This window comes from Canis lupus, chromosome 22 (genome assembly GCF_048164855.1).
Source record: "Canis lupus baileyi chromosome 22, mCanLup2.hap1, whole genome shotgun sequence".
NCBI classification, from domain to species: domain Eukaryota; kingdom Metazoa; phylum Chordata; class Mammalia; order Carnivora; family Canidae; genus Canis; species Canis lupus.
Window position 1 is genome coordinate 16,822,880 of NC_132859.1, and position 18,701 is coordinate 16,841,580.

General features: G+C 44.6%; 1 protein-coding gene and 1 long non-coding RNA gene across 24 annotated transcripts in view; one reads left to right on the forward strand and one right to left on the reverse strand.

Moving 5' to 3' along the window:
- Positions 1-18,701, forward strand: part of NMNAT3 (nicotinamide nucleotide adenylyltransferase 3) — a 114,392-nt gene that overhangs the window by 90,676 nt on the left and 5,015 nt on the right. For 6 of the 22 annotated variants that reach the window (XM_072792514.1, XM_072792513.1, XM_072792512.1 and 3 more), the window contains 4 exons: positions 3,942-4,052; positions 11,273-11,456; positions 11,848-11,883; positions 16,573-16,655. The exons of 2 other annotated variants lie outside the window; for them this stretch is intronic. In XM_072792514.1, coding sequence (XP_072648615.1) covers positions 3,942-4,052; positions 11,273-11,456; positions 11,848-11,883; positions 16,573-16,655 — 414 coding nt within the window. The remainder of the gene's footprint in view (positions 1-3,941; positions 4,053-11,272; positions 11,457-11,847; positions 11,884-16,572; positions 16,656-18,701) is intronic. 14 more of the 22 variants (XM_072792527.1, XM_072792522.1, XM_072792521.1 and 11 more) reach the window with 5 other exon arrangements.
- The window catches only part of LOC140613945 (uncharacterized), an 82,296-nt gene that overhangs the window by 39,603 nt on the left and 23,992 nt on the right, over positions 1-18,701 (reverse strand). For both annotated transcript variants that reach the window (XR_012014874.1, XR_012014873.1), the window contains exon 3: positions 3,385-3,485. This is a non-coding gene — a long non-coding RNA (uncharacterized lncRNA). The remainder of the gene's footprint in view (positions 1-3,384; positions 3,486-18,701) is intronic.

Genomic DNA, 18,701 nt, shown 5'->3' on the forward strand with positions numbered 1-18,701 from the left:
AGAAAAGTAACAGGTCATATGAAAAGGAACTGCCCTTCCAAAGATGGTCCTAGCATTCAGATTCTGGCCAAGGGACTTAGAAAGATAAAATAAATAAATTTCTGGTTCTCAATGAGACTCCAGAGAAAAATGTGATCATAGTAGAAGAGCAGTCTATGGGGGAAAAACAGCAGTCTGAGGACAGTGAAGGACATTTGGGATGAAAAACATTATTGCCAAATTAACGCTTAGTGGAGCTAAGGCAGGAGGGAGGTGATTTCTGGCAACTAAATTGAGAATTAGAACACCAGCTCAAGGTTGGGCACCTACGAGGCTCAGTCTGTGAAGTGTCTGCCTTCAACTCAGGTCATGATCCAAGCATCCTGGAATCAAGCTCTGTTTCGGGCTCCCTACTCAGCGGGGAGCCTGTTTCTCTTTCATTCTCAAAATAAATAAATAAAATCTTAAGGAAAACACACACACACACACACACACCAGTCCAAGGGATTTTTCTAGAACTCAAGAAAAAGATAAGGATATGAAAATTACAAAAGGAGATAAAGAATTGATACAAGCAAGTAGGGCAGAGGCACAACACCAGTCAGAGAAATGAGAGAAGCATCCCTGAGAGGACCAATTGAGGCTTTATTTCACTAAGATGTGGGGAGTGTTAGTTGGGTGAAGACCCAGAACAAATTCCCAGCAGCCAGACTAGAGTTGGGGGAGAGGTCTAGAATATGGAAGAGAATCCTCTCTGCGGTGCCAGCAGACCCAACAGGAAAACATTTCTTATACTTGTTAAAAAAGAGTTCATACACATAATAAAAAGACCATGAGTTTGAACAAGTGGTTCACAACCACAGAAATCCATGTCTAATAAGTAATAAAAATCACATAAATAATCTTAAATGCAAATTTTATTTTTAAAGATTTTATTTATTTATGAGAGACAGAGAGGCAGAGACATAGGTAGAGGGAGAAACAGGCTCCCTGTAGGGAGCCCAACATGGGATCCCAGGCAGCAGGGATCATACCCTGAGCCTAAGGCAGAGATGCTCAACCACGGAGCCATCCAGGCATCCCTCAAATGCAAATTTTAAACCACAAAAAGTTCCTGCAGATTGGCAAAGATGTTTCTAAATGAGTAATCCCAGCACTAGCCAGTATGCAGTAAAATGGGTTCTCCTACCATGCTGGTGGTGCTCTCCCCTTGTTTAGAATTTCCAAAAAGCAGTTTAGCAAGATGTAGCAAAAAAAAAAAAAAAAAAAAAAAAAAAAAAAAGGTTCAAGCCACTCATTTTTCTAATTATCTTAATAATGCATCTAAAAATTGCAACTAAGATGTACAAAGATGCTCACAATATATCAATTCAAGTACATTATGTATCTCCATTATTAGCCATTAAGAGTGATATTTTCAAGAGTGCTAATGGCCAACAAGAATGCTTATGATATAATCTAAATAAAGAAGATACCAAAGTGGAATTTACATTATATGAAGAAAAACATAAAAGAAAAAGACAGTTAACCAAAGTATAAACAATAGTAATTTCTTGGATGTGTTTTGTTCTGTAAACTTTTCAGTATACTGAAGTATTTCTAGAAAGTGCATTCATTTTAAACTTATTTTCTGTGTTTATAAAACATGTATATGATAGAAGTTACGTTGCTATAAGGCTTATGGTAACTTTGTGCCATCCCTCCTTACCCCTGATTCTTAGTTCCCAAAGCAGTCATATTTGACTTTTTTCAGCAGTTTTCTCTAGTATGTGTCTCCCTAGTTTTATATAATAAGCTTACCCTGTGTTTCTCAATTTTTCAGATTTAGATATTATCTGTTGCCTTCCAATTATGAAAGATGAAGATTTAGCTCTCTCACACCTCTACCCTCACACTCACACTTCATCTCCACCACGTGCTCCCAAATTGACTGGCTCACAACTCTAGGCTAAAGTAATATTGTTGACATTTATGTCTGTGTAAATGTCATTAATTTAGCCACGTAGTATACACTATGATTGCAGCACATCTCGAATAAACTTTGGTTCTTCCTAGAGTTAATAATTGCCTCATTTATTTGTTTCCTTATGTTCCTTATACCTATCACTAGTTCAGTTCCAAATTTTCCAAAAGATCTTCAACCCTCCTCTTAGTGTATACAGAGACTCGTCACGTAATCTGTCACATTTTCTTTCTGCTCATACCCTTCCTGGGGTCCTCTGGCCCCTGTCTGGACAGTGAGCTCGCTGTGCTCCTACAGGGTTGTCCTCTGGGATTTCCCTGCCCTGTTTCCCTGGGGATTCCCTTCGCCTCCCCTGGTGTGGAAGGATCTTGGATTTCTCAGATCCTGTGCCTTCTTTTTTTGGTTTACTCCTATTCTGGTGGAGTGCATCCTCCAGCATCTTTCTGAGAAAGGATCGATGGGAGATACAGTTTCTGAGACCTTGCATATATGAACACAACTTTATTCCACCCTCCAGTTCAGAGATCAGTAAACTACAGCCCATGGGCCAACTCTTGTCCACAGTTTGTTTTCCTTCTTTCTGTGAGCTAACAGTGGGTTTTTGGTTTTGGTTTTTTTACATTTTAAAAGAATTGTTTAAAAAAGGGGTGTTTGGGGGTGGGGGAGATCCTGGGTGGCTCAGCGGTTTAGCACCTGCCTTCAGCCCAGGGCATGATTCTGGAGTCCCGGGATTGAGTTTCGCATGGGCTTCCTGCATGGAGCCTGCTTCTCCCTCTGCCTTTTGTCTCTGCCCCTCTCTGTCTCTCATGAATAAATAAAATCTTAAAAAAGGGGGGGGGGGCAGGGAGGAGGTTGATACTTGACAAAGACTGTAGGCAACTCACAAAGCCTAAACTATTTGCTGTCTCTCTTTTAATAGATAAAGTTTGCTGATCCCTGTTCTAATTGTTCGGTTGTTTGGCTGAATACAGAATTCTAGGTTGGAAATAATTTCTCTTTGACAATGTGAAGGCTTTGCTCCACTGTCTTCCGGATCCCAGAATTGCTGTTGAGAAATCCAGTTCTATTCTGCATCCCAGTCCTGTGTGTTGGACCTCTGGTGGTTGTTTTTTTTTTTTTTTTTTTTTTTTTTTTTTTTCCGCCCTCTCCCCTCCCCTCCAAACCTTTGGAATCTTTTCTTTAAACCTGATGGTCTGAAGTTTTCTGATGGTTGTGCACTCTCTTTCCTTCAAAGTGCTGAGCTGTCAGAGGATATTCAGCTCTGAAAACTTAAGCCCTTCTAGTCTGGGAAAACATTATTTCTGTGATGTTTTCCTCCTCCTTTTCTCTTCCAAGAATTTCTGTAATACTTAGCTGTTGGACCTCCTGGGTCAGTCCTCCAGTTTTGTCTTATTGGCACATAATTTCCTCAAATTGACCTTCTGATTCTTCCACAAACTTACTTTATTGCTGCTGTCATCCACCAGAATGTTATGTCCATGAGGACGGAACTCGGTCTGCTTCGTCATCGTTGTATGTCCCCAGCACCTCGCATACTTAGTACCTGGCATGGAACGGGCAGTTGGTAAATACTGTTGAATGAGTGGATGGATATTTTTCAATTTCTAAAAGCTTCTTCCTGTTTTCTGATTGCCCCTTTTAAAGCATCCCATTCATGTTTCACGGATGGGCTTATCTATCCTCCTGACAATAGGATTTGGAGATTTTTGAAATTTCCTTTTGTTCTCTGCATCGACTGCCTTTGTGCAGTATATGCTGGTGGTGGTGGTTTGGGGCTCTTTTTCATGGTTAGCACCTTTCTAAAATTTGTCTCTTCTTAGGCTATCTGCTCATATTCACAGATCAGGCCCTAAATGCTGGCTGGAAGCTTTGAGTAGGTGGGTGAAGCTGGCGGGCCTCATGGCCATATGCTCAGGCCCTGGTTCCAAGACCCCTAAATGTGAGGTAGGTGTCTTCTCTGTCTACTCTGGAAGTCAAAAATTTATCCTTCTGTCTAAAGGATGGTACTTTTCCCTCCTCTCACCTGTGCTGGTCTCCAGGAGGCAAGAGTCTCTCCGGTCCAACCTCAGCAGAAAGCAGACATCCAGCCTCTGCCAGGATGGGGGAATAGGTAGGATCTAAGGGCGCTTTAGGCAAACTCTGAACTGGTCCTCCTGTGTTCAGGCCCTCTGGCACCCCCTTCTCCAGTTCCAGAGGTACTCAGCACTGCTGCCATGCAAGGCACCTTGCCTCTCCCCTCCTTTGCTGCCTGCACACTCCACTTGCTCGGTCACCATTGTGCATTGTCTCTATAGCTTCCCAAATTGTGTTGAGCTTTCCCATCCATCGTTGTCTCTTTTCCTACTCTTTTTGCCCTTGTGATTTCATATGTATTGTATTCCTTCGTTGCCATTTTATTAGAACAGAGGTGGAGATAAATAAGGAATTCTATCCACCATGTTCAACTCACAGCCATATATCGCTATGGTAACCCCAAAGGACAGGATAGCTTCATCCTAAGAGATGTGCTGGTCAGGTTACCCAGCATTAAAAGTCAGGTTCACATCCTTGGAGAGCTATCTGTCTCATGGGAAAGATGAACGGATCTTTACAAATGCTATAGTGGAGGTGTGTCTGGGCAGCAGTGGGGCCACCGGAGAAGTACCTGCGTCTACATAGGGAGAAGGGGGTCCTGTGAGAAGAGACACAGGGACTGTGGGAAAGTGAAGAGCCTTGAGCTCATGACCATTTGGAGGGCAAGGAGTTTTAGCCCAGATTGTTGTAGCACCCAGGAGAGGACAGTCAATAAAAATAACAAAGCACTGATCTCTCCTTATACCACCCGCCCTGTGAAGAGGAGCTAAGCCATCTAAGGCGACACCTGAGTATCCAAGATGCCTGACAGAGCTGCCTGGAGGGCCGCCTGGTGCCAGCCAGAGATTAATGTGAAAGTTAAACATACGTAAATTGCCCAAGAAAGTGGGCATTCTACAGAAGTTGGCCTCTACTTTTTCTAAAGTGGGGGGGAAAAGATCATATTCCATGCATGATCTAGGACTCAGATATACAAAAATAGAACTTACTTTGCTTTCTAGAACACTCACCTTGCTCTTAAGCCACCATTTCCATGAATGGTAAAAAACAAACAAACAAACAAAAAGGTTGCCGCTTCAAGATACCTCCTGATCTTAAACTCCTTGTTATAGGTCAATTTTTAATCAAATTAATCTTTTACTGCCTATGTCCCCAAAAGTGAATTAAGCATCATAGATGGTCTGTCATCCTGGCATCTGAAAAAGGGGCATCTGGCCCTGAATGCCCTCCAGCTGAGAGACGTGCCCTGGACCTTGGGCACTGGCCTCTATCCTCTCTGCCTCCGCTACAGAAGTCTCCCCAGCCTCTCCTGACTATGGCATCACCGCACCTGTCTGGGCCCATGCCTGGGCTCTCCCTGGTTCTAACACCACCACTGTCCTTGGCTTTGCACTGTACACCCTGTACCCCTGCCAGCCACCTCGCCCCTCCCCCCAAAGTAGCCCAGCTGACTGTCCACCCTCAGCCTCTCGTGCTCCTCCTCTCAAAGAGCTTTGGGCATTTTCTTTGCATGTCTGCCACTCCCCGCTGAAGGCAGGGGAGGGGATGTTTCCTGAAGCCCTCTCTGCCCATACATGTCACGCTGCCATTTCTGAGTTGATGCTGTACTGCTGTACTGACACGGAGCACGATGGACCCCCCTCAAACTACAAGTGGGAAGCAAAATACCAGCCCACCTGCTCTGCAGTTTCCAGAATTCACTAAGCCTCTTAACTATGCCGTCCCCCACCCAACACACACAAGGTTTAGTCTCTGAAGGGTAAGAGGGTGTAGGGAGCAGGTCTCGACTTGGGTCTAAATTCTTGGCCACCACTAACCTTTTCTACCAGGTTCTTCCCTATGCCTACTGCTCATTCCTCCCCCCAACCCCACCTTTGATCCAGAAGGGGCTTTTCCTTTCATTTTCATATTCTGTCCTTACCACTCTGTGGATTTTAGTAAAACTGTGTGCTCTGACTCCCCAGACTCTGATTCTTGATATTTTTCAGGGCTAACTTTTAAAACTTAAATCAACAAACCCTGATTCTTACAAACGAAAGGTTTAACCTTCAACAGTGTTCCTCTGAAATGAGTTTTAGGAGCCAGTTCTGGAAGTCAAAAGATGAACATCTTTCCTTATTCTCATCCCCCTGGTACAGTGGATGGCTCAGCCTCCAGGAAGGAGGGGCCCAGGGCAACCAGGTTCACCAGGGCTGGAAAAAAAAGCATCAGAGAACTCTCAGCTTCCCCGCAAGTGTGGGAGTGGTGGTGGTGGGGGCGGGGGTGATGTCAGGCTGCCTTCTTTGGATCAACTCTCCCACTAAAACAAAAATAAATGGTGAGTAGAACATTTTTAAACCTCACTGTTAAAGCCAAAAGGTGGGGATGTCTCAGACCAGCTGAGAGACAAACCTCTACAACCAACCAGGGAGGGAAGTAAGTAAGCAGGCTATTAGACCGTCAGAGCCCCTGATGCCCTGTGGGCACCTGCCAGTACTGCTCACTTAAGCTTTGAATCAGTGGCCATACAAGCCAAGAGAGAAAGAATTCAATGGCTAGAGCCTATAAACATTGGGGAGCAGGTGTTGTGGTCTTTCACTGCATCTATATCTTTGGGGTAAATCCCCACCAGTGCAATTGCTGGGTCGTAGGGCAGGTCTATTTTTAACTGTTTGAGGAACCTCCACACAGTTTTCCAGAGTGGCTGCACCAGTTCACATTCCCACCAACAGTACAAGAGGCTCCCCTTTCTCCCATCCTCTCCAACAATCGGAGAAGGACAGTCATCACATGGTTTCACTCATACGGGGAATATAAAAAATAGTGAAAGGGATCATAGGGGAAAGGAAAGAAAATGAGTGAGAAAAATCAGAGAGGGTGACAAAACAGGAGAGACTCCTAACTCTGGAAAACAAACAAAGGGGTAGTGGAAGGGGAGGTGGGTGGGGGTCGGGGGACTGAGTGACAGGCACTGAGGGGGCACTTGATGGGATGAGCACTGGGTGTTATACTATATGTTGGCAAATCAAACTCCAATAAAAAAATATATACAAAAAAAAAATATATATATATACAGAAAAACAAAGGCTAGAGCATTCCCAGGCTGAGGGGCCTGGTGGGTAATTTCCCCTATCTTAAGCTGGTCCTCCCAAGGAGCTACACTCTCAGGGTATAGATCTTACCCCTTCTTCCCCTAATCCTAGTGGACTGCAGAGAAGCCTTAGTACCAAGTCAAGCTTAAGAAGAAAAAGGCAAGGATAAATTATCAATGGGAAGAAATGGCCGCACATCAGGCTTTGCTCAGATTTGCAGCCCCTTGCCTGAATTAGTCAAAAAGAAGCTTAAGTCGACAATCTCATTTAAGGTCATCCGTGACTTTTAATAACTCCAGGGACCTGGGAAACACAAACATGAAGCCTCTCTGGAGGAGGGCATATCTGTTTTACACCTGGGGGAGCCCCCTACCCCCTACAAATGATTAATCAGGGGCGTTGACTGGCAAGTAGTCAAAAATAACACAAAAATCACACCATCGTTTCAAGAGTTGCAGAGAAAACATTCGATAAAATTCATTTATGGCAAAAGCTCCTAAACTGGAAATATCTGGGAATGTCTCTTAAAGTAACATATTTGTCAGGATAGACCAGGTTAGTCTACCATAACAAATCCCCCAATTTCAAGAGCTTAGCACATTAAAGAACTTTTCTCTCTCATCAGATAAATCCCACGTATATCCTGAAGAGCTGCAGGGCAATTCCCTGCCCAGCTGTGTCTCAGGAATCCTAGTAAGCCCCACCCATGGCTTTGCTTCCTTAATTATAGCTTTCAGATTCACTATAAAAGAGTTGGAGGGTCAGCAGAGTTTTTATGGCCAAGTTTAGATGGGGTATACATCACTTCCACCCACATCCCATTGACTTACAGCTCAGTGAGATCACATAAACCCAACCTAATTTCAAGAACAGATATATTAGCTTCCTATGTGCCCAGAAAGAGGGAGAAAGAGTTTTAATGAACACATGGCATGGTCTTTGCTACAACTGAAAAAGGAGATCTACAGAAAACTTGCAGCAGATATCGTATGCAATTCTGAAACTCAAAAGCTTTTCCTCTGATAGTGGCAATAAGGCAAAGAGGCCTGCTAACACCACCTCTATCCGGCATATGCGAAAGGTCTTCAGTGGTGTAGTGAGAAAAACAAAAGCTAGGGATGCCTGGGTGGCTCAGTGGTTGAGCGTTTGCCTTCGGCTCAGGTCGTGGTCCTAGAGTCCCTGGATCGAGTCCCACATTGGGCTCCCTGCATGGAGCCTCCTTCTGCCTCTCTCTCTCTCTGTCTCTCATGAATAAATAAAATATTTTTAAAAAAAGAAAGAAAAACAAAATCCAGGGATTGGAAATGTGGCAAATTTTCAGTATTTTCAGATAGTACATTTTGAACAGAAGATTCAAAAGACTATACAGATAAACAATTAGAATAAGAGGGCTTAGCAAGGTTACTAGACATGCATCCAAGATGCTTAAATCCTATTTCTATATATTGGCAACAAATATAATGAAAAACTTTTTAAGCTGTTATTTATTCATTCATGAGAGACACAAAGAGGCAGAGACATAGGCAGAGGGAGAAGCAGGCTCCCCATGGGGAGTCCAATGTGGGACTCTATCCCAGGACCCCCGGATCACAACCTGAGCTGAAGGCAGACCCTCAAACACTGAATCACCCAGGTGCCCCATAAAAAAGATTTTTTAAATGCCATTTATAGTGGCATCCAAAAAATCAAGTGTCTAGGAATAAATCTTACAAAAGATGTTTAAGTCCTCTACAAGAAAAACTGTAAAGCTTTATCTAAATATATTTAAGGAAATCTAAACAAGTGGAAAGATACACCGTGCTTGTGGATTATTAAAAGGCTAAAAATTGTAAAGACATGAGTCCTCCCTAAATTGAATTATAAATTCAGTTCGATTCCTATTGAAATTTCTCGGGGTAGGGCAGGGGCAAGGGGTAGTGTTTCATTTGTGGAATCTGACAAGCTTGTTGTAAAATTTATATGGAAAATACAAAAAGTCAAGAATTGCCAAGACAGTCTTGAAGAAGAACCAGGTGGGAGGATTTGCTTAACCAGATATCAAGATGTGTAATAAAGCTATATAAAGCAAAGTACAAGGACAGGCAAATAGGACAATGGAACAGGAGAGTAGAGAAGCAGGCCCTTGCACAGATGAAAACTGGGTGTTCGACACAGGTGGCAGTGCACCAGCAGGGTGGATGGGGTCTTCTTGGTAAACACTGCTGGAATAATTGACTATCCAAATGAAAAATAACTTAATAGGATTCACATTGTGCACAAAGACCCAAACGTGAAAAAACAAAACTATAAACCTTTTATGAGATAATATAGGAAAATGTCTTCATAATACAAAATGCCCTAGCAATAAAGGAAAAAACTAATAACCCAACCCAACTACATTAAAATTAAGAACTTTCACTTTTTTTCATTTTCAAAGGATTCCATAAAAAAGAACAATAAGACAAGCCATAAAACAAGAGGGTATTTATGATTCACATAACCAACAAAAGGCTATAGTATTTGGAATATATAAAGAACTCTACAAATCAATGATAAAAAAGCAGACAACACAAAATATGGGCAAAAGATTTGAACAGGCGCTTCAAAAAAATTTAAGCTTGAATGTTTAATAATATGTATGAATAAATAAATGCTCAGCCTCATTAGTAAGCAGGAAAATGAACTTTAAAACAATGAGATATAACTACATATGTATCAAATTGGGAGATCCTGACCATAACCTTGTATGGCATGGCATGGGGCAAACGAAACTCTCATACATCCCTGGTTGGAGGGTAAATAGCTACAACCACTTTGGAAAACTGTCCAGCATTATCTAGTAAAGATGCAATCACACCTACCCTACAACCTAGCAGATCCACTCTTAGGTGTGTGTCCTAAGAAATGCATGCCTGTGTGCACAGGGAGACTTGTGGAAAAGTGTCCATAGAGGCACTGTTTTTTTTAATTGTCCAAAGCCAGACTCAAACCAAGTCTGTCAACAGTAAAAGAATTCAATTATTTAGTATATAATCTTGCAATGGAAGGCTATGCAGCAATAAAACTGGTTGGAATTTTATTTACATAAAGTGAAAAAGGCTAAACAAAAATATTCAGTATGATTCCATTTATAAAAGTTTCAGAAGGTAAATGAATCTGTTTTTTTAAGGCTACATAAATACATGGTAAAGCTATAAGGGAAAGAATTAATTTTATAAAAGTAAGAATGATTAACTTCCGTCAGAGTGGGACCTGTGGTAGGGAACATCTGGTGTGCCAGAAGTGCTTATATCTTAATCTAGGTGATGATGAAAGCAGGATATACTTTATAACTATCAGGCCATATGTGTTTTGTGTTCATTTATGTGCATATTTTATAATTTTAAAAAATATATCATATACTTAAAATATCATCTTACTATATAAGGATTCCCTAATAGGTCTCCTTAGCACAAGGTCCCGCCCAGCATGTATGATCCCATTTCACATTCAGGAAAACTGAAGTGCAAATGATTAAGTATTTTATTTTTCCAGATAGGTTGGTAATTGCCTCGGGTGGACTAGAGAGTGATGAAGCTGGAGCCCCCACCCAAGGCTCTTGGAGTCCTGTTCTACTCTTTCCTGTTCTCCGTGGCTTCCACAATGTCACCCTAGCTCCAAACTTAAAGCGTCCCATTCTCCAGTCCCTGAGCCATACAGCATCACTTACCTACACAACACACGTCTTTCCCAAAGTAGGCCTTCCCATGCCTCCTAGAGCCACCACTTCCCATCTCCTTCCCACCTCCCACCTACCTGGTCCATGCTCACCCCATCTCTTCATCTTTGATTCACAAGCCCCCTGTTGGGACTAAGAAACTGCATCTAACTATCATCCCAGACCTGATTAGAGGAGGTAGTGCCTCTGTTAAGTCCTATGCAGGAGGACGTCATGATGTTCCTCCAGCATATTCTTACCCTAACTGTCCACACTGCTATCTAGGAGTCTTGTCTGGCCACATCCTCACAGCCTTGCTCTCCAAAGTATGACTCTGTGCTGTAGAAAGCTGGAGAAGCATGCGGCCCCTGAAGGAGCTGGCCTACCAGGGGAGAATGCCTGGTCTGCTCCCACTCGGGATGAGGCACAGAGAGTTCTGCGCCTGCCTGGATTCAGGCCACCAGGCAGTCAGTGTCTGCACATACCACACCACTGCTCTCCTTTGCCTAGGACTGTACCAGGTGATCGGCGGTATCATCTCCCCTGTCAACGACAACTACAGGAAGAAAGACCTCGTGTCTGCCCACCACCGGGTGGCCATGGCCCGGCTGGCCCTGCAGACGTCCGACTGGGTCCGGGTGGACCCCTGGGAGAGTGAGCAGGTGCAGTGGATGGAGACAGTGAAGGTGCTGAGGTAATAGTGGACATGCTTGTGCGTGATGACCAGCGGCTGTGGGACACATCTGCAGAGCCCAGTGGGTGGAAGTAGGGACCAGGTATTAAGTGGGGCTTCAGCCAGGCTTTCTCAGCCAAAATCCCAGAAGTGCTTCCTCTCAGAGGGAGAGCGACCAACAGACACACTCTCAAAGAGGTCCTGAGTATAAAAAATCACAACCCACTGACTGCCCTTCAGGACACACTTTCTGGAAACACCCAATCTTGTTTCAGAGGGCTCCAGTGATGCCACCTAGTAGCTGTGAGGCTAGACACTTATGATCTCTGAGACGTATTTCTCACTTGCAAAATGGGGACAATAAAACCTAATGAGGGTTGTTTTGTTTTGTTTTGTTTTGTTTTATGTAAAGAACTTTCCTGACCCAGATGTCCCGGAAGACTGTTCAGTAAGTGGGACACATCATTGACTAGTTTGAAACCTGCATCTACATAATAAGCCATCTTTTCTAATTGTACAAATCCTGGGTTCTGTAAATCTAAACTTTTATGTGAAATAGGAAAAAAGGCTATAAATCTAGAAAGTTGCTCAGGATATTTTTTTTTTTTTCCTTTTGGAACTGTTTTTAGCATCCAGCATAGGTAAATTGCTGTTTCAAAGCCCTGGGAGCACTGGATTTTGGGACAGCGGGTCACTGATGTGTGTCTGACGTGTGTCTGAGAGCTGGTCCTGGGAGTTTGCTGGAGAAGCAGGAAGCCCCACCCAGCCTGGCTATCAAGGGGGACAGGGAGGTGGGCCTGCCTGTCACTAGTGACAGCCATCTCTGCTGGAAGGGATTGCAAATGGAGGGTGTGTCTTTTATCTATTTGGAAGCACTAAGATTGTCAGGAAATAGGAAGCACAAGGGACAGGGTCAAATAATTGGCAGGCCTGTTCACCATAAATCTATTTAGGTCTTCATTTTTTACTCTGCTTCAGAGTCACTTGGTTGAAAACTTTTAGTCAAGGTAAACATTTAGTTACATATCCTGGTTCTGATACTTTGCCTTTTTCTTGGGAAAGAACCAGCTAGAACCATTCAGCAATTCAGTGCTGCTTCAGAACCTACTGCCAAATTAAACGAAGAGCAAATATGAAATAATTGTTAGGATATATGCTCTTTTTTTAACATAAAGCATAAATTTATACCTAGATCATCCCTTCAGAACAAGCAGTATAAAAAAAATTTTTTAATTAAAAAAATTAAAAAAAAAAAAAAAAAGAACAAGCAGTATAGCCAGCTCTCATCTCTGGAGGATAGCAGAGGGAAATACTAAAAAAAAAAAAAAAAAGAGTAGATAATCCAGCAAATCATTTAGCTTTAACATGTAGTCACAGAGACGCTTCCCTCCTCGACCCTGTGAAGGGCAGTATGGCTTAGGGCCCAGATTTTGGAGACCAGTTTACTAGCTCAGTGACTTGATAGAAGTGAGTTAGCCTCCCTGAGCCTCAGTTCCTCACCTAATAAGACGGGGATGACACTGCCTACCTCTCTGGGGTACTGTGTGAATTAAATGGGACGATGTGGGCAAAATACCTAGTTTATGGTAGGTGCTTAATAATGTTAGCTACCTTCCCTGCATCCCTAACACTGGCCCGTAATTTATCTTCAACACACATAAGCCATTCCTGGATAAATAGCAACTGACCACAGAACTACATAATATTGTCACTCCTTCTGCTGCAAAATGCAGGTATGAGCTAAGATTTTATGGAACATATTCTTTTTCTTTTTTTTTTTCTTTTTTTTTTCTTTTTTTAATTTATTTATGATAGTCACAGAGAGAGAGAGAGAGAGGCAGACACACAGGCAGAGGGAGAAGCAGGCTCCATGCACCGGGAGCCCGACGTGGGATTCGATCCCGGGTCTCCAGGATCGCGCCCTGGGCCAAAGGCAGGTGCTAAACCGCTGCGCCACCCAGGGATCCCCTTTTTCTTTTTTTTTACTCTGTTCTTTAGTCCAGTGCTTTTCAGCCCTGGCTGCACACTGAATCACCTAGGGAGCTTTCAAAAGTACCAAACCCCGAGAGTTGTCCCAGAGACCAGGATGTATGTCATCAGTCTGGGGTGGGGCACTGGAATATTTAAGGGCCCCCTGGTGATTCTAATGTGTGGGCAGGATTGAGGCCACAGCCTCAGTCACGAAGTAGGTTAATCAGGTTTATGATCACTACCAAGATCCATCCAAACTAGTGGACCTTAGCTGTAGGAATCACCTGGGAAGCTTTTTTAAAATGCTCATCCCCCTGCCCCAACCCAGGCCCTCAGAGATTAAGATTTTTTGGTGGGGTCTAGGCAGGAGTATTTTTTTAGAAGGTCTCCAAATGATATATTTTGTACAGCCAGGGTTGAAAATTCACTGATATAAATAGACAACACAGTTTTTATCAGATAGCTGATTACATTTTTTCCCCCCAATATTTAGAGCGTGCTTCATTAGGAAATTTGATTGCTCATGTTTTCCTACAATTACTAAAAACAGTTTTTTTTTTAAAGATTGAAAATCTGGTCATTATAAAGTTAGGTGATTTTAGAAGCATAGGAGAAATCACCTTTTGCTCCATTTAGTATCTTCCTGATAGAGTCAACTGTGAATTTACATAGTGACGTCACTATGATGGAAGTTCATAGGGTTCATTGAGGATTCTTTTCTCTCCTTATTGGGCTTCTTATTTTTACTCTAATTTTTTTTTAATCTAGGTCAGCTTTCAAGCTTTTAGGACATTTGATAACTTCTTTTGCTCACCTTCTCCCCATGTTGTAGGGGGAGGTCCTTAGTCACAATGCCATTTGATGTGGTCCATCATCATCAACATCACTACTGTCATCTCTGGTGCCCCTTTGCAAGCATGATCTTGTGCTATCCTCGTTTTATAGATGAAGAAACAGGTTCAGAGAGGCTAAGTTAATCACAGTCACAAAACAAATAAGCTAGTGGTGGAGCCCAATCTGACTCTGAAGCTATGCTTATGGTCATCTTCAGACCAATGATCTATGGGTGGGGACACAATGGGACTGACTTTGTTCCTGCCACAATGACTCTCTAATCGGGCATCCATGGAGACCTGTGGGGCTGCAGAGGACACAGAGAATGAGGTCCCAGGGTCAGCCCTCAGGCCCAGGGCCCGGCACCCCAGAGCACCACTCAGGCAGGCAACAAGAGGAAGCCATGGCCACTGCCCACACAGGCAGAGTAGAGGTCTGTGAGGAAAATAATTATTCATATGTCAGAGTTCAGAGATCATATTCAAGGTAGGGTCAACTTGAACTAGGAGCTTCAAGGTAAGTAAAATAAGATGACAGTCACCACCACCTTTACTGATCACTATTGTATGGCAAGCTTTTTCAGGTAGGTAATATCTAGTCACCTCAACAACTCTGAAAAGTAGGTGAATTTAGTCCCACTTTACAGATGGGGAAGTGAAGGCTCTTAAAGGATCAGTAACATCCACAGAGTCCTAGCGTTAGAAAGTAGAGGTGAGACTCATGCCAACTTCAGTCTGATGGGCGATTCCAGACCAACTCAGGAGTGAATCCTCAGACTTGAAGCTTACCAAAACCAAAGCAGACAATAAGCAGACAAAGCAGACACAGAGTCCAGCTAGGCCCTAAGAAGACTCAACTGAGTCTCCGAGATCATCAGGAAGGACCTTGGACCAGAATTAAACGTATTTATTTGTCCACTCCTTCCATCATTCCTGACTTTAGGTAAGCAGTTGCTGAGGATTAAGAACATAAGAATGAATGAAATGGGCTCAGCGTTCACAGGCGAACAGCCAGTGTTGATTGGGCACTCTCTGTGGATGGGCCAGTGCTAAGCCTCTTCATGAATCCAAGGCGCGGCTCACAGGGGTGGGTGCAGTCATCTCCCCCCTCCCCGCCCCATTCTACAGACCGGAGGCAGATTGCTTAGGGAACCCACCAAGATTCCACAGCTACTAGTTGGAAGCAGAATTCCAAGCAAGCAGTCTAATTCTAAAGCTCCACCTTTACGCTGTGCCTTCCCCTAGTGATAATCAGCACCGAGCTGCTAGGCCAGCGTCTGGCAGGCTAGAAGCGCTCTCTCTCACGGTCTGGTGATGCTCCGCAGAGAGACGGTCAGCATTAACTTCCATGATGACCAACAAACAGATGAGGTCACTGAGGCTCTGAGAGTGTCAGGGACTCATCCAAGGTCATACAAGCAAGAAAATCTAAACTCGAACCCCCCCGCCTCCCCAGTCTGGCTTCAAAGCACCTGTTTTCCCACCAGGCACTTTCTCCTCCCAAACACAGCTCTCATAAATATATATAATCTTGCATTGATACAACGTGTTTGATCAGCTATGTCTTGATTTGCACGCTGGTTGCTAAAGCTGGTTGCTAAAGACGCCAGGCATGCTGAGCTGGTGTAAGTCCAATCAGATCTGAAATGCGAACACAAAATGAGACCGTCCTGCACACTGCTCAGTGCGCTCTGCGTAACTCCTTCAGTCCTCATGACCACCCACGAGAGATCACTATTCCTCGTTACCATGCACAGGGAGACCTGTTGGTCAGGGTCACCCAGCTGGCCCGTGGGGTGCTGGGATGCAGCCCAGGCCGTGTGACTCTAAGCCAGATTCTTAGTCTTCACCCTGTGCAGTTCTGAATGGCAGTTTATGACAAGAGTGAGCTGTGGGCCAACACTGTGCCAGTGCATACTGCACAGTAGCTCATTTACCTTCACAAAAGCCTAAAAGGCAGGCGTTGTTATATCCTGGCTTTACAAATGACAGTGTCTATTTTGAACTCCGGTCTGATTCTAATAGCCTGTGTCCTCAGTCCCCACCCAGCTTTTAAGTGAGGTATTGAAAAACAGTGTTTAAAAAGTAGAAATATGCTCACTTCCCCCCTTTCACTGAAGCTCACAGAAGGCAGTGGATGGTCAGGACCCACTCACATCTGCTTCCCACCCAAGCACCTGGCACAGGCATGGCACCTAGTAGGCCTTCCACGAATATGTGTGGAACCAGCTACCTACCCAAAAGGGGCAAAAGCAGGCTGAGACTTCAACACTGAGACCCCTGGGTGGCTTTGGGGGATGGACATGCCCTGAGCCTGTGTGTTTGCAATGCAGGCATCATCACAGTGAACTGCTCAGATCTCTGCCCCAAACGGAAGGCCTGGACCATGGCAGGGCTGGCTCGACAGCCCGGACAGGTGGGTGCAGACCCTCTTGTCCCTGAGAGGGAGACATGTCAGGGATCTACCCCCCACCCTCCTTCCCCGGGACCAACTCCCAAGCACGGCTAAGGATTCTGAGGCTCCCCTGGGTGTGGTGACCCTTCCCAGATTGAAAGGTCAAATTAAACCCTTGGCCACCATCCCTTGTAAATCATTATGCTGATTTAGGATTTTCTGCCCCAAAGGAGTTTACCTACCCTTGTGACTTGTGCTTGTGACAAGGATTACAGTCAAGGCAACACGGGGATAAACTGGTGAGTGGTGCTGAGTCCTTTTAAAAGCCTCAGCCTTTCTGAGTACAGATGTGCTGCTCTAACACTTAAAACTGCAAGAACGATACTTGTGGCCATGTTCCTCAAAGGCTTACTCAGAAGAGGAAACCTATTTTTAGGGGAATTTCAGATATGGATTGTCCTATCAGTTTGTAACCCTGGGTCTCTACCCGGTTGTCAACTCCTGGTATTTGATAGAACCTTGTCAGTTGTGACTTCAAAGCATCCTCCCTCTCTAATGGCAGCCCTGGTCCTAGGGGTCAAATGCATAGGCCCCTCATGCAAACAAAGAGAAGCACCTGATGATGGAAGGGCCAGATGTGGAGTGAGTAGGGAATCCCTGGCCCCGCTGGGCTGAGTGCCCAGCAGACCCATCTTGGGGTTTCCTACTGTCCAGTCTCCCAACCATGGGTGGTGGGACACTAGTTCCAGATCAGAAGGGCTCAGGAATGTCACAGTTAAACCAACCTAAAATGGCTTCTTTCCTGCAGGACTTTTCAGAGCCTTTACTATGATCACGTGCATTGCGACTATAAGGAAGAGAACTAGCTCGTCACCATTATCACTTTTTGGTCATGGGACCCTTTTCAACACACACTGGCGCCACCCTGCACCTTCTCCCCACCCCCGGAACGCAGACTGGGAAATGCTCTTCTAAAAGAAATAGAAAATGCCACCAACCTCTAAAGGTTGCATGCCCCAGTCCCCAAATGCTGGTCAAAGGATCACTCACAGCAGAATCACCTGTGAGGGGTCTAATAATTCTCAGGCCACACCCCAGACCTCCTACTAGAGTAGGAGTCTAAGAAAGGAGGAGTTACAGCTTCTCCTGTGTCCTCAGCTTTACAGTGTTCATTGTATTCCTCTGGTCTGTCTGCCTCTCTCCACCCCCACTCCCACCCCCACCCCCAACCCCCGGTGGGAGCACAGGCAGTGTTAATTGTCAGCCTCCGTCTTCTTTCAGAAGCCTCTCTGGCTCAGCAACTACTCCTACCAGAGTCAAGAGACACTGGCTGAGCACCTCCCCAGGCCAGGCTCTGGACTCAGGTGGAAAACAAAGCCCGCCTCACCTCTGACCTTAGGCTAGAGACAGGCTGCGAATGGTGGGGAGTCCAGGCATGGACTGGAGAAGCTGCCCGGAGGAGGAGACACTAGTACCAAGACTCATGGGATCAGTAGGTTATCTGGGGTTAGAGGCCTTTCCGGGCAGAAGGGCAGCTGAGCAAGGCACAAAGGCAGGAAACAGCATGGGTGCCTGACATTCCTTGCTGCGGTGGAATGCTAGAGCTTCCAGTGACAGGCAGGGACCCTCTAGTGACATGGGCAGGATGCCACGCGGAAGCTTCCAGCCTCTCCTGCTCCAACTCTCTGCACATACTTCCAGAATCCTGTCTCCGCTCTTTCAGGACTGCTCCTCCACCCCTTCCCTTTGACTCCCTTTTTGAAAAACCTCTCTCTCCTGTTAGGCCCAGGTTGGACCCATCGTCCCTGTGAAACCAGGCTGCTTTCATTGGAGATGGGCTCTCCCCCTCCCGACACCAAAGCACACCCACATTCTTTTCAAATATACTTTTCTAGGCGCTACTCTGCTTGGCCCTATGGAATTTGTTCTTTCTGCCCTTTATTGCTATTCAGACAGTAAGTCCTGCTCATCTTCTCCCCTAAAGTAACTGTTAAAAAAGGATGTTTATGTTGAATGAAAAGTGGGCTTTTCAGTTTACCAAAATATATCAGGGGCTTTAAAAATGTT